General features: G+C 50.3%; 1 protein-coding gene across 1 annotated transcript in view; it reads left to right on the forward strand.

The window, feature by feature from the left end:
* The first annotated feature begins 1,127 nt into the window (after positions 1–1,127).
* The window catches only part of PCBP3 (poly(rC) binding protein 3), a 41,119-nt gene continuing 27,513 nt past the window's right edge, over positions 1,128–14,733 (forward strand). The window contains exon 1 of the mRNA XM_074144724.1: positions 1,128–1,208. Within this exon, the coding sequence (XP_074000825.1) occupies positions 1,143–1,208 (66 nt within the window). The 5' untranslated portion in view covers positions 1,128–1,142. The remainder of the gene's footprint in view (positions 1,209–14,733) is intronic.

Consider the following 14,733-nt stretch of genomic DNA (forward strand, 5'->3'; position numbering starts at 1 on the left):
AACGGTGAGTCGCCGTTTGGGTTTTCCATCCTTTCCAATTTTTTTCGGCAATTTGTTTGAGACCTGTCCTGTTTGCTGGTGACACAAGCTAGGGATGCGGTCACTACCTTGGAGGACATGGCTGCTGTTCAGAGAGACATATAAGATATTGTGGGGGAAAAAATATTTTGGACAGTTGGTCATTGAGAGAGGCTGTGCAGTCTCCACCCTGGAAGGTTTTCAAGCATCAAAGGGATAAAGCCCTGGGCAACCTTGTCTGATCTTAGTGCTGACACTGCTGTGAGCAGCAGGCGGGACTGAAGACTGACCTCGGGGATCCCATGGGCCCCCCTCCCACCAGCAGGCTCCTTCCCATGGCAGAAGCATCAGCCCCTCGTGCCCAGGTCGCAAGGGACAGGTGTGGTGGCTGCTGAGTCAGTGGGAAGAGGAAGGTTTCCCCTTGTAACACAGAAGCTGCCCCGGCACGTCGGGAGCAGCACCAAGTTCAAGCGACGAGTGGGGCCTGTAGCTTGCCTGAAGAATATTTTGGGTGATGGAGAGGTTTTTCTGCCCTCTGGCACTCAGCTTATTAACTGCTCAGGCTGCTCAATTGATTTTATTGACGGGTAATGCATGCCCCAGTTAACTTATTGGGAACAGCAACAAAAATAAAACAATAAAAATAACCCTGCACCCATGTCACGGAAACGTGCTGGATTACTTCCATTGCTGTGGTGGTGTGATTTCTGGATGAAGGAGACCCCTGGTTTGCCCCCCCTCTGTGGGGGCAGTTCCCGCAAGCTGGACTGCTAGGCTGTGGTCAGCTGGGGGTTCTTGCTGGGGTCATGTCCTGGGGACCCACTCCTCCACAAACCGTCCCTTCAGATGACTTCCCTTGATCAGTAGATACTGGGGCAGGACTTGCCCAAACCTACTCTGGATGTAGAGGAAAGTATAGATAGGGCTTTGCTCCCTGTCTCATGAACAACCTGGAGGTGATGTTCCTGATTGTTTTGTCCCTCCCAACCCAAACCATGTTTTATTTCTCTCTGAAATTCACTTTTCCTGGATGATAAGCAGCCGTCAAGTGTCTGTGCCTAACCTCTGCCATGTCCTGGTCTGCAGGCTCGTTCTGCGGACACGGTTTCTGCCCCGTGCTCAGCATGCCCTTTTCTGGTGCAACCGGACCCTCCGAGGAATTGCTCTGGAGCTCGAGGCCAACCTGCAGGGTAAGGTAAGGCGACATCAGTCACTTTCCAGAGCCTGGGGGGTCTTTGCAGCTGCCTCACAGTCTCCCTTAGGCTATAAAATGCCTGCAGGGAGGACGTGGTTGGGTTCTGCGTACAGAGGTACCGCTGCCCCGCAGGGACCCAGCTCCGCGTGAGGGTCAATGCTGCAGCGTGGGCAAAAAAAAGGGAAGGGGGTTTTGCTTCCTGCATGGTGCAGTCCTACCAACAGGGCTTCTATGAGAGGCATGCTTTGCTGCTGGGGCCTCTTTCTGCAAAGGGGCCGGCACAGTCCTGCATCCGTGCACGTCTCGTTTCCTGCTGCCTATGCCCTCCCTGCGCTTGGCCACCTGCTTTCTGCCGCATTGGTCACATGGGTCCATTAAAACCAGCTAAAGAGCGGAGCTGGGAAGTGCATAGATGGGGTCATTTTCATCAGCCACTCTGCTTTTGTTACTAAATTAGATCTGCTTTGGCCCGGGGCCATCATGTTGTCCCAGGCATTGACTGTCGCAAATGGATAGCGGGGCAACATTTTCCATTAGTGAAGAGAAAGAAATGCGTCTCTGAGTGAGAAGGTAGCTCCGTAAGGCAGAAATTCTGTAGCGACAGACAAACCCACCTCTCTTCTCCCTTTCCTTTTAAAAGTGTCACCAATCCTTGTTTTCTGCACCTAAAGCCCTGGGAGAGACCAGCCACAGCAACATCCTATACCTGCGAGAAGATGGTGCATTTTGGATATAGAGGATGGAGGGTTTCTCAGAGGAGCTGCAGGTGACCCAGTAAAGAGCACAAAGGTTAGAACTTGCTCAAAAACCTGTGAGGAGGCTTGTCCAAGGTCACTGGTGGTGTGGCGGGTACCGGTCGTGCCTTGTCTTGAGCATGCATCATCTGAGGTCTCTGCTGTCACCGTCTGTGGCTCCTGTGTGCTACGGGCAGCCTCTTACAAACACATCCATCTATGGAGGGGTTTTTGCAGGGGTGAAGGGTGGCTTTGGCTTTCCTGCGGTAGCTAGAAGGCCATGAGCTGAAGGGAAAATGTAGTTGAGAGATCATCCCAGGAGGGCTTTGCCTCTTCCCCACTTGCTGGCATTCCCCTGATCACGGCAGGTCTTGGGGAAGAGCTCCCCATAGCCAGCTCCAGGAAAACCGGGGCACAGCCTTGCTGGGGGAACTGAGCAGCCTGGGTCCCAGTCCCCAAACTGTCCTTCCACAAGCGCTCATAACCCAAATCTGTCCAGCAAATGTGTTTTATTCTCTGGCCTTAGTGAAGACACTTTTCTGCAATAAGTGGTTATTAAAGCACCATTTGGATGAACGTCATAACATCCTGCAGCAGCAACCTCCCTCCAGGAAGGTCTCTGACCAAGTTTTTCTGCCTTCCCGTGCTCCCTGTTCAACATCCCATCCCTTCTCCCAGGCCTGTGCTCTGACCTCTCTCCCACATCTGCAGGCAGGAGAGGAGCCTGGCGCCCAGCTCTCTGCAAGCCAGCAGCTTCTGGCTCAAAATGCAAAGTAAGGTGTGGTTTTCATTTCAAGTGCTAAGTCCCCTTCAAGTCTGCGTCCTGGACCCATGGCAAGAGGGAATTTCATCCTTTGAACTCCTAGCTGATCCTGTGTGTGTAGTATCATGACTATTTTATAGAAAAACTACAGGTAAAAGTGACACCTGGAAGAAGACTCTGTTTTAGGAGACCACTTGGCACTGGAAAACAGCTGCTCCTCCATCTTGCACCTAGGCAATGTGATGAGTGGTTGCTGCTGATGCTGGAAGCTGGAGATGCTGTGGGGCAAGCAAGGTGCTCGGGTGGGAATTGTCCATGCCAGCAAGGGGAAAAGCTGGCCACAGTGCAACACGAGGCTGCAAGGTGGTGAAGGGGACATGCCCGCCAGTGACAAACGATTTCCCAGTTTGACCCTTCTGCTTAATCTGAACTTGAAGGTGAACGAGCAAAGCTAGCGGCATCAATCTGGGATGCGGCTGATGAGCACTGTGCCCTGCGGAGAGCCCGGCCCCCACTGTCGGGTCCCTTTCTCACCATTTTTTTCCTGCCTCCCCTTCACGCCTTTCCAAAGCGATCAGTCAGAGCGGGGCCTGGCATGGCACCCTGTGCCATCGACCTTGCTGGGGGCCAGGGGGACGCCATATAGGCGCCTGCAGAGAGCGGCCCTGCTGTCTGATGGGCTTCTCCCAGCCGCAGCCACCTCCCCACCACCGGTGGGCCTGGCATCTGCCTGCCGTCAGCTCAGGGGTGTGGGGAGGCACAGGCTAAAGGCAAAGGTGTTGGCACCGATAAAACCCATGTTGTGTGCCAGGAGGCCCGTTTCTCATAGGTAATGAAGCTGTTTGCCAAGCCACATGCCGGTTCCCCTGGCTCAAGGGGTCTGACTTCTTAACAAGCAGTGATGTGTTGATGGTGTTTAATTCGAACTCGACTTGCAGAGCAAAGTGTAACTTGAAGCATCTCTGCCTGCTCATAAGTCTTTAGACAAAATGCCATACAAACTGGCAAATTGTATTTCTTTGACCCATTGGGAAATAAAACCTGAGCGTAGGTTGGAAACCTAGAACTTGACTTGGCTAATACGTAGAAAGCTCTTTTTGGGGGAAAGAAAGATGATGCATCTTCCCTCAACATCTTCTGTGCTTTAGCCACAGATTTTCTACAGCTGCAAATAACAAACCATTTTAATCTAAGTATTGCTTGTTCTGATCTTTTAATCCAGCTTGCTTTCTATCGACAGAGCAGCCTAAAATTATTTCTCCGCCTGCCTCTCTATTATATAATAATTCAGAAGATTACTTGGGAGCCAGATTTAGCTGGACATCGCTGGGGAAGGATGAGGGGGCTGTGAACGGGGAGCTGCGGGGCTGGTAGATGGGGGGTTTTCTTCTCTCCCTTTGTATGTTGGCCATTGCAAAACACAGGGGGGGAAAGCAGTGAGCTGAACGCATTTGACTATGTCTATAGTTTGCATTTGAGTATGGCAAGTTTCTCTCTTAGCTTGTATTTGTTGGAATAAAATGCCCCATTGACTGGCTGGTGGCTGGAGAACTGACCCTCCGAGCCAGAGAGGATTTCAGGTGAAACCCTGCTCTTCTCTACATGGTTAGGGGCATTTTATGGCTGTACTTCTGTCTTTGATAACAGCATGGTGAGACAGTCTAGCCTCGGGAAGGACCTGGAAATAGGGGCTGTCCTCCTGATACCTCCTGTCCCCATGCAGAGTTGTGTGCTGGGGGAGAGCTGTGGTGGAGGACCACCAGCCAGGCTGAGTGCCAGGTCGGGATGTGGTGGTGATGCCAAGAAGGCATGGAGGTGGCCAGAGCTGTGCTTTGTCACCAAAGCCCAAGCTCAGCTGGGTTTTCAAGGAGCCTTGGGTGTTACCCTTAGATAAGAAGGGCTCAAGCCCTTGGATGATGGGATGGCTGGGGACAGCTGCTCTGCAGAAGTAACGTCACTGAAATTCAAGATGCCAGACACAGATTCACCTGGAGCTTTCCATTGGCAAGGGTGATGAATGGGCGTATTGCTGGCATGACAAGATGACACAGCTGAGGGATTTGCCAGGTGGAGACTCAGGTTGTTAGAAAAATGCAGCTTCTGACTGGCATGACCTATAGACTTTGGTGGGAAAAACAAGAGGATGTCTTTGGCTCCAAAAATTCTTTTTGCATTCCCCAGAATGAGTGTCCTGACACTGATGGGATAGTAGCTGTGGTTACCAAGAGAAGGCCAGGAGCTGCTTGGCCTGTGGACCATGGCTGCCTGGGATGTGGTGGCTCAGAGTTGCTGTCCCCTGGTAAACACAGAGCTTGGGCAAGGAGGGACCTCCAGCATCAGTCGGATGCTGGGAGCTGTGGCTTGTCTTGCCTTGCTCCACAGGGCCTTGAGGACCCTTCTGGAGTAGAACATCCTCAGAATTGTGCTGCATTTTAGATTTGGCGAGTGTCTATGGGGGGACACTTTGAAATGCCCTTTGAGCCTGGCATGGCCATGCAGTAGTGGGAGCAGGCAATGCCCACCTGGAGTGTGCCGCACTCCCTCCACTGCACTTGGTCTTTCTTCCAAGAAAGCTGACCCTCTGCCTCCAAAGCAGGAGACTTGTCGTCTCTTGGAGCAGTTGGTTGGTACAACCACTGTGCTTTAGCAGGGAGGGCAGCAGAGGATGGCATCAGCTGGGAGGCGGGTCAGGAGCAATGCAGGGGCATGAGATAATCTTTTTTTTAGTGATGGAGCAGTTGTAACACATCCTCTTCCTTCAAGACTCAGGGAGCCGGCTGAGCCAGAGCTCTGCGGTCAGGGCTTCAGCCTGGTCCATCCCTCTGCTGCTGCCTGCTTCCGAGATGGATGGTTAACACAGCCCGTCACCAGCAGTCAAATGCTGCACTCCCTCCTCTCCCTCCCAGAGGCTCTGTCCTCACAGCGGGTGGGCAGGCACCCCTCTGCCAGCACCCTGGTAAAGCATCTCCAAATTTCCCTGTGCACACGGACAGTGGCCCGGTGCTTGTCTCCTGAGCTCCTTTCTACTTCATGTTGAAAGCATTGGCTGGTTCGCCCTCATTGCCTTGAGGCAACCTGATTTGCTCAGTGGCCTTTAAAAAAATAAAAAAAAAAATCAAAGCCCACTGAAATAACAAGAACATGAGCAGTGGGTGCATCCCCCTTTCCAGCAAACAGAGGGATTTAGGAGAAAATGGGTCATGTGCTCTTCATCCTGTGCCACGTGGTGGCTCTCCCAGGGCCAATGAGGTTTGGAGCCCTCTGTGCCGTATAGCAAAAATCACTGGGATTTTTTTCCCCCATAGCATTTCTCATCCTTTCCAAACGTGAAAAGGCTGGCCATCTGTCCGGACCCCCCCTCACGCCAAATCGGCACTAAAGCGGCTCTTTGGGGAAGGTAAGAAGATTTAAAAGATTGTGTTGGTGGAAGACCACCTGCCGCGTACAACTTTTCCTATGGATGAAAATCAGGGAAGAATCATGAAACGAGTCAGGTCTGGGACTCCAGTATGGGTTGAAAGAGGTTTGAATGGTTAAGAGCCATCTTAAGTGAATTCTCTGTAGAGGAAATGTAGGTCTGTGTTGGTGGGAGGTGGGGTTATGGGAGCAATAGGTGCATGAGCAAGGGGGTTAGCTTAAGTTAACGGCTGGTCCTCAAGTCTGTCCTATAAAATATTTGCAAAAATATTTTTGCAAAATTGATTTGCAAAATGCTATTGTAAAATTGTTTAGCAAGATTGTTGTTCTCCGTTTCAGTCCGTGCTTTATTTTACTAAAATTCAATTTTACCTGTGTCTTGCGGCTAATGCTGAAGATCGTATCCCTGGGCAGGGAAGTGTCCATCTCTGCGTTAACCAGAATATTCAGCCATTCCTAATTTGCGTGATTTACAGTGCAGGCTTTGGATAGTGTCCTTTATGTATGCGCTTGAGGTGGGAATAGCACAAAACAAATTGCCTTAAAGAACTTGATACTAAAATAAGATAGATGTTAATCGCATCTGGGTTTGACAAAGTAATAAAACCCCCAACCCTATTTGATTTAATTTTTAAGTTTTTGGTTCTATTTCCTTTTTTTCTTTTTCTTTTCTTTGTGCTGGGGAAATTTGATTTGGGGAGAGGAATACCTTTTATTATGAGGCTCACGTCATTTTATTCTCAGTTTGCCTTCAGGTACCCATTTTATTCAGGATGGCTAAATTCTTTCTGATACTGTTGCGTTTCTGTTGCGTTTTCTTTGGTTGCACTATCGCTTTATAAGCAGAAAAGCGAAATTTTAGTTGCAAAAGTTATGGAGGACTTAAATGCTGTTGAAATCAATGCCAAAACATCATCTCCTTATTATAAAGGGAAAATGTTCTCAGATTTATTTTTTTTGTAATCTGAGTTTTCTGGAATAATGTAATTTTAATGTGAACCGTATTAGAAAATCTTATTTTATTATTTGAAAGTCACATGCAACTTAAAAATAAATCAGAAACAGTGGATCAAGGGCGTTGTGTTTAAGTTTCTATAAAATGATTGACCTTTGTTTTGACAGATGCAAAGACAGATGCTAGCCTGCATTTTGATACAGAAACCAAACCCTGAAAAATGGCAGTTTTTCCTGATATCTGGGGGTTTGATTTTAGTATAGAATTCCAAAATAATTCAATAATATTTCTTAAGATCTTAGTCTCAAACTTTCCCCCTCTTTTATGGATTAATTTATATAAACATGTCTTGTATTCTCAGATATAAAAGCAAATTTGAAATTTTTTCTTCCTGAGGAATAATGGTAAAAAATGTTCTTTTAATCTTGCTGAATTAAGAGGACATTTCTTTCTGAAGAAAACCGATTGTTTTGGGGCGGGGAAAAAAAGGCTACTGATGAAGACCAAGGGAAAAATAAAACCTCTTTAAGTGGTTTCAGCGCTGTTGTAATGTTCATACTGCAATAGGTGCAAATTCTGCCTTCAAAATGCATTAAGAGAAGCGGTGGGATCTTAGTGCAAAGGATCAGAAAATACGAATGCTGTCAGAACTGGTGGCACGGGTTGTGCAGAGCGGACCTAGCAAACCACCTCCACGGAAGCCAGCGCTGGTCTGAGGTGGAAGCAGAGGGGTCCTGGGTGCCTGAACGGTGGGATGCTCACCACCTTGCAGGATGCTCTTCTGGGTGGTTCCAGGACCGCTTTTCTTAGGCGATGGTAATTTTTTTTCCTCCAAGTCGCACACCCACTTGGTAAATGGGAATTTTCTGTGCGGCAAGGGGAGCGGGCACCTTGCTGGCCAGTGTGGCTCCCTGCAGTGTTGGGGCTCATGCCCAGCACAGAGCGACGGGCTCAATCCCACCAGCAGCAAAGTGCTTGGAGCCTCGGCTCCAATCTGTAACGAAGCAATGTATTTGCTTTTGGTGAAGCAGAGGATGCTTTCCCATCCCTAGGACATGCTGTGCAGGGTGGCACCCCGGGCATGGAGCCCTCATTCCTGCACCACAAGGGTGGGTGGCAGCCTGTGTGGCTTGAGTTTGCCAGGCCTCTGTAGCTGCTTTTTGGCCAGCTGAAGTGGAAAGTGAATCTAAATGCTGGGTGAGGTGAGGGCTGTCCCCATCCATGTAGTGAGGTATTTTCAGCTTCCCGCTGAATGCGTCCGTCCTGGTGCTGCAATTGCGCACACATGTGTCTGGTTTAATTTCTTTGTTTTATTCAGGCTTTGCTAAATGAGCTGGTAGCTGGCAGCAGGTGCCAGCACAGGGCACCTCCCTGACACCAGACCTCCTCCACCCCACGGATTCACCATCCACCCACTGCAGAGACAGCTCTGAGTGTCGGTGGCTCATCCCACCCTGGATTTCAGTGGGGACCTGTGGCCCTGTGGGGATGGGACCACTGCGGCAGCCGTGCCCTTGTAGCCAGGGCTAGGTTTGGGGGACAGGGTTGGTTGTGGCCCCTTCTCCAGCAGCCCTGATTCCCATCCAAGCAAATTCACCAATTCCCTCGCTGGTGCATTTTGCTCAGTGTTTAGACCTGAGGTTACAGAGGACCTACCACGGGGAGAAGGAGAGAGGAGAAGGCAGCTCTCCTTGATTTTAATCAGGGTTGAGGTTTAGCTGAAGTGAAAACAGATCAGGAGTGACAGTTTTGGAGCCTGCTGTCAGGGTCTGAGCACGGCGCGGCAGCGATCCACCCCCAGCCGCCGACGGCCCTCATCCTCCTCCTTGCTGGCCAAAGCCAGGGAGAGCCACCACCACGGAGCACGGGACAGGGGCTGTGCAGCATAGCTCCACTGCCGGCACAGCCGCCGGATGGCTTTGTCACATACTGCCCCTGCATCCTCCTTGCTCACAGTGCTTTCTTTCATCTGGGGGCAATGTCAGGCAGGACGTGGCCTTACGGTGGCCACTGAGCATGGACTCACCCCCGCCTTCTCCAGCCCTATGCAAATGGATGCTTGAGAAAGGGAGGATGGTGTTAATGCTGCATCCCAACTGATCCACTCTGTCCTGACCAAACGATGCTGGGTTGCTTCTCCAGAGCAGGGAGATACCGCAAGGGTCTCCCTTCCCGTGTCTCCCATCAGTCTCCCATTCCCAAATAGCACCTCTGGCTGGAGTGGAAGTCATGGGTTTAGGCGTGTGGAGAAATGGCAAAGGGAGAGCCCTGGATCCAGCCCTGAGCCTGGAGGAGCTGCGATTTATGGGGCCAGGCTGGTCGTACCTCCTCCGTTGGTCTCACTTGGTCCCCACGCATTTTCTTAAATGTGGAGGGGACCAGCAGAATGATGCTGTCCCTAGTCTGTCCCTTATGTCCGCAATGTTGGGGGGAAAATAGGAAGAGCTGCCGGTTCCTCCATCCCTGGATCAAGAGAGGCTAGGACCTGCCCCAGGTGCTTTGAAAAATTCAGTGGCATTCATGAGAATATCCCCAAACCCTCGTCTTTCATCCTGCACAGTCTGGCATTGGGCTGCCATCTACTTTTTCTTTTTTTTCATAAAATAAATAATCAGCTAAATCAGTTGGGTTTTGTAGAGACTGAGCATGGTCAAAATAACATACTCCTTGCCCATCTTGATCTGGCACCTCCTGTCTGCTCCCGTTTGCTCCAAGTCTGTCTGTCTGTCTGTCCACTGGTGCCTGGACAGACCCCTCCAGGGCTGTCCATGTGCTGCAAGCCTCATCCCTGTTTCCAGGGATTAGAGAGAGAAATGGAGATGTGATGAGAAGAGGCAGTAGATTGCTTCACTCTCAGGATGAAGGGATTTGCGGACTGCCCCCACATCAGCAGATTGAAAATGGAAGGAAATTATTGGGTTGATGCTGCCTGCAGGATTAAAGCCAGGGCAGCCAGCAGGCTCTGGTGGAGAGGAATGAGGGGAGTCACAGACTTGGGGGGGGAGGGGGCACAGGATGCCTACTGCTCTGAGTTGCGGGGAGATGCTGCTGGCTGCATCCTCATCAGTTTTGGAGGATGCACTGGAAGTAGGTGTCCCCCGGGCCCAGCTATCCGAGATGCCAGAAAGGGTGTGCAGCATGATGGGCCAAGGTGGAGAGAAGGGTTAGGGGACAGGAGGCCACATCCCTGGTGGCCGGATCAAGAAAAATGGGGGGGGAGGGTTGGTGCCTGCTCTGCAGCTGTTGCAGCTTTGCATGCTGTGCAGCAGTGGTGTAGAAACAGCACGGGCAAAAGTCTTGTGCTAGTCCATTCAGCTCTTTTAGGTGAGGACTGAGTTACCCTCTCAAGGTTATGTTTAAGGCTGTGCAGACTCTGGCATGGCAGTGGGATAAACGTGCCCATACATTTTCGCTTTCCTGAGGCCTCAGAGGTGCTCTCCTCTCAGCTGCTCCCCCAGTTAAAAGGATGCCAGGATTATGCCTGGAGCTCTTTGCAGAGCTGTGCCCTCTTGTTTCCAAGCTGCTGAAGGACAAGCTGCTTGTCCTCCAAGGTCCACACAGCTCACCATGGTCTCGCCTCCTTTATGAGCAGCTGGCATGGACCTATGGCCATGAGCATCCTTTTTTGGGTGTCCTTTGGCCTTCTGAAAAATGACATGTAAAAACTGGCACATAGGAGACTGCTAGCTGATTGTCTCATCCCTCAGTCCCTGGAGGGGTGTGTTTCCAATGCTGGCTGTGCTGGCATCCTTTAGACAAGACAATGGTCCTTTGGAGCTGATGCACAGCCCCGGCAGAGCATCCCTGGGGCATCTGTCAAGGCATCTCCCTATGTGAGGCAGCATCTCCTGGGTCCTGTTCCTTAGCCTCTGGCTAGGGAAAAAAACCGCTAAATTGGGTGTATCCCTGAAGCGTGACCGACCCGGGCATAGCACAATGTCAAGGTTATAAGTGCAGTTGTCCAACAGAGATGAGCTTTATTTGCAAATACCCAAATGTTCATAAGATTTAAACAATGATGACTGGCAGAATGACATTGTCACTGACAGCACATGACTGCAGGGAAGCTCTTTTCCTGTGCCTGGCCTGGATCTTTTTCATTGCGCTTTAAGCCCCTCGCTCAAGACCATTGCTCTGTCTCCTCCCCATCCCCCTGTGCCGCAGAGCTTTGGTTCCTCCAGCCCTTACCTGTGGGCTATGTTTGCTGGCCCCGGGGATCTGGGTTCGCTCTCTGCTGCCTGGATCTCCGGTGGAGACCCACCTTGTAATTCTTCGTTTCCTTCTGCAGATCCTGAACTTGCAGGTTGAGTTGTCTCTCCTGGCCCTTTTTGGGTGGATGGGGAGCTCTTCCTCTGTTTCTGTGTGCTTAATGCACACAGCCAAGCTCAGTACTTTGCCTTGCTGAACTGTGTCTTATTTTCTCCCCTTTGCCAAGCTCGTTTTGGCTTCTTGCTCTGCTCTCCAGTATATTGGCTACCCCCACTTGGGTAGTCGCCTGGCCGTTTAACAGGAGTGCCACTGAGAAATGTTTTGGGGGGTTTAGAGCATTTCCCAGCATCTTCAAATTGTTTCATCTGCCCCAGGCTTCCCTGGCTCTTTCAGGACAATGCCATGTAGGACGGTATGAACAGCCTCATTACTGCCTCAGTACTACCAGTTAGGGCATTTCCCCGCTCTGTGAAGGCTCATCCCAGGGGTGTTTATTGCCAGTGTTTGCAGAAATGCTTGATGAGCTCCCTTCACGTCACACGAGTTTCCCCATTCCCCAGCGGCTCGGTCTAGCTGCCCTCTGCAGCACTGCTAGTGGTGCTGCTTGTGTTTCACGGCACGTTCAGGGATGCAGGTGTGGAGTGTGGCACTGAAGTACGGCACCCGGCCTCGACAGCGCCATTTCAGCTAACTTGTGAAAGCTTTGGGGTTATTTTTCTGCCTCTTTGTTGCTGCAGCAGAATCCGCCCTGCTCTGCAGTGCTGAGCCCTGCAGCAGGGATCAGGCTGGGGGTGCGATGCGGTGCTGCCAGCGCTGCCTTCCTGCGGTGACCAGGGCACCTGTGCTGGGCAGAGACCAAGTCAATGCTTGGTCCTTGCTGGTCCGTCAGCAGCTCCTCTGGAGCCCTTGCTCCCAGCCTCTCCAAAAGCTTGGATTTGGCATGGAGGGACAGCCTGTATTTCAGGAAAAAACCTTAATGGATCATTATTTTCTGTTCCTTAATCTGCTGGCAGAGGAAAAAGCTGTGATTGAGGAGACTGAGTGGCCCTCCTCATCCCAGGAAATGTTATTTTCTCAGCGCACAGTGTCTTCAGTCCACCCAGCACTTACTAAAGGTTCACAGACATCTGAGGATGCTCTTGGTCACTGAATTGCAGTGGACCCAGCTGAGTAGTGCAAAGAGCATTGACTCTCATCACCTCATGGGGCAAAATTTCTGATGTACTTAAGCATTTTGACATTCACTGAAAATACTATTTTTATTGTCAAATTGTTCCAAAAGTAACTAAGAGGGTGAAATGGAAGTGGCTGAATTAAAGTGTGTTGTTCCCACCCACCTCCTCACCTTTGCCTTCCAAAAGCAGCTTTAATTCACTACAAAATTAAACCAATTCAATGAAGACCCTTTATTATTTCAAGCGGGGTTATATCAGCTTGTTGAGATGGTGGTTTAATACATTCATCTCACTGATTTTGAGAGCCCTGATACCAGCCCAGACAGGCTTTTCTGGGTTGCACAAGGGCATCTAATAGCCTGCTCCCACTGAATTGCATTTCTCTCACTGTTGTGTGTCCAGCCCCTGCTTGCAACACAGCAGTAGCTCATGTGAATGAATGGAAATTCTGCCTCCCCTGCAGATACATATCTCAGGTACAGCTTCCTAAATTTCCCCTAAACCTGGTAATGAGCATAAGCCTCCAGGTTTTCTGTCTTCTGCAGATGTATCAGGGCAAGAGGGAGGTGCTATCATCCTGCTGGCCTGTCGCATGGGATGAAGTTATTGCATGCAAGACCTTCATCCTGGGGTGATCAGTAGGGAAAATCTGTGGTTTTGCTCACTAGCCTTTACACAAAAGATCGCAATAATAGCACCACCATTGCAACAAAACCAGTTGTTCTCCTCAGACCAGCCTTGCCTTAGAGATGGTGGAGACTAATGCCATCTGACATGTGGGGCCTGATTCTGATTTCACACGTGATTGCACATCCATGCACCAGCCATGCCAGGGTTGGACTTCTGTGAGTGGCTGCTGCTGGTCTTAGTTAACTGTTGAGGTGCAGCAGGCTGTGATGAACCACATGGTGCTCAGCGGATGAGCAAGAACTCTTACTGGACATCCCTCCCTGGGTTTACAGTGTCCACAGACTGGAGCCAGGGGTTTGTTCTACTCTTCATTATAGAAACTTGCCAGCTTTCCTCGCTCTCTGGGACAGGTCTGTGCTAGAAGTATGTGATGCTGCGTTTCTATTCCTCTTGGTTTATCAATCAGGTCAGAAATCACTCTGAAAGGCATGAAGCCCCACTGAAAACCTACAAATGTAAGGTGGGTTCAGCAGAGGCAAATGAGGCTGGTACAGTCAACACCCAAAGCAGGATGCGTAGCCTGATATCAGCTTGTGGGTGTACCAGATGAAGTAGAAACATAGGAAAGCCATAGAGAATTTTCTGGAGGGGAGAGGAGGCTTAGCCCAGATTTGGGCTGGTCTGAGAGCAGAGGTGTGCATTTGGCTGGGATGTGGCTGAGCCCACCATGGTGTAACAGGGCTGGAGGTATGGACCATTGTAGCTGATGCTCCTGAACTCTGGCTAATACCAATACCTAGAGCCAATATCTCTCCCTGTGTAAAAAACCAACCCTGCTCTCTAGAGGGCAAAGGATCTGGGGAGAAAGTCATGCTGACATGAAGGTGGTAGGAAATGAATGTCTAGAAATAAAGAAGAGCTCACAAGAGTTGCACTCAGCAAAGAGGTTGAATGGGAAAAGCAGGAGTTAGAAGACCACCTGAAGCATGGAGGTAGCAAATGGAGGCAGTAGGAGAGATTGCTCTGATGGTCCTGGCACTGAATTTTTGGGCAGAGGAGCCAGCAGAGCATAGAGGGAAAGAGAGGGAGCAGAGAATCCAGAGGAAGGTGCATTTGCACCCCTGCAATAGTAATGGGGGTAACTGGCATAGAGGTGAGCGAGACTGGAAGGGTCCTCTAGTGCACACAGGCAAGGAGGGGAAGGAAGGTTATAATTGCTCATCAGCAGCCATTGAGTGACGTCCTGGGCCGTGAGTGCAGACATCTCACCCAGATGAGAGTAGGGAAATAGGAGAAGGTGACCAAGAATGAAGCCTCCAGAGAATCCTGTTGTGAGGGCAAGAGCAGGGATATTTGTCTCCCATGGCTCTTGGAAAGATCAAGGGCAGGTGAGAACCAGGGATATACTACTGGCTGATGTACCAAGGTAACATGGAGGCTATCTTTTTTGGTTCGAGATTTCTAAAAAATTTCCACTGGAGCTGGAGAGTGAGCAGAGGAAAGGTCAACCAAAATGACTACAATTTGTGGAAAATGGCAGCAGCTGGAAATGCAGCTTTATTGCAAAACAGCATTTTGTGTCACTCATGTAAATGGTACTAACCGTCCTCTCACAGCTTCATCTTCTGACAGCTGAA

This window comes from Numenius arquata, chromosome 3 (genome assembly GCF_964106895.1).
Source record: "Numenius arquata chromosome 3, bNumArq3.hap1.1, whole genome shotgun sequence".
NCBI classification, from domain to species: domain Eukaryota; kingdom Metazoa; phylum Chordata; class Aves; order Charadriiformes; family Scolopacidae; genus Numenius; species Numenius arquata.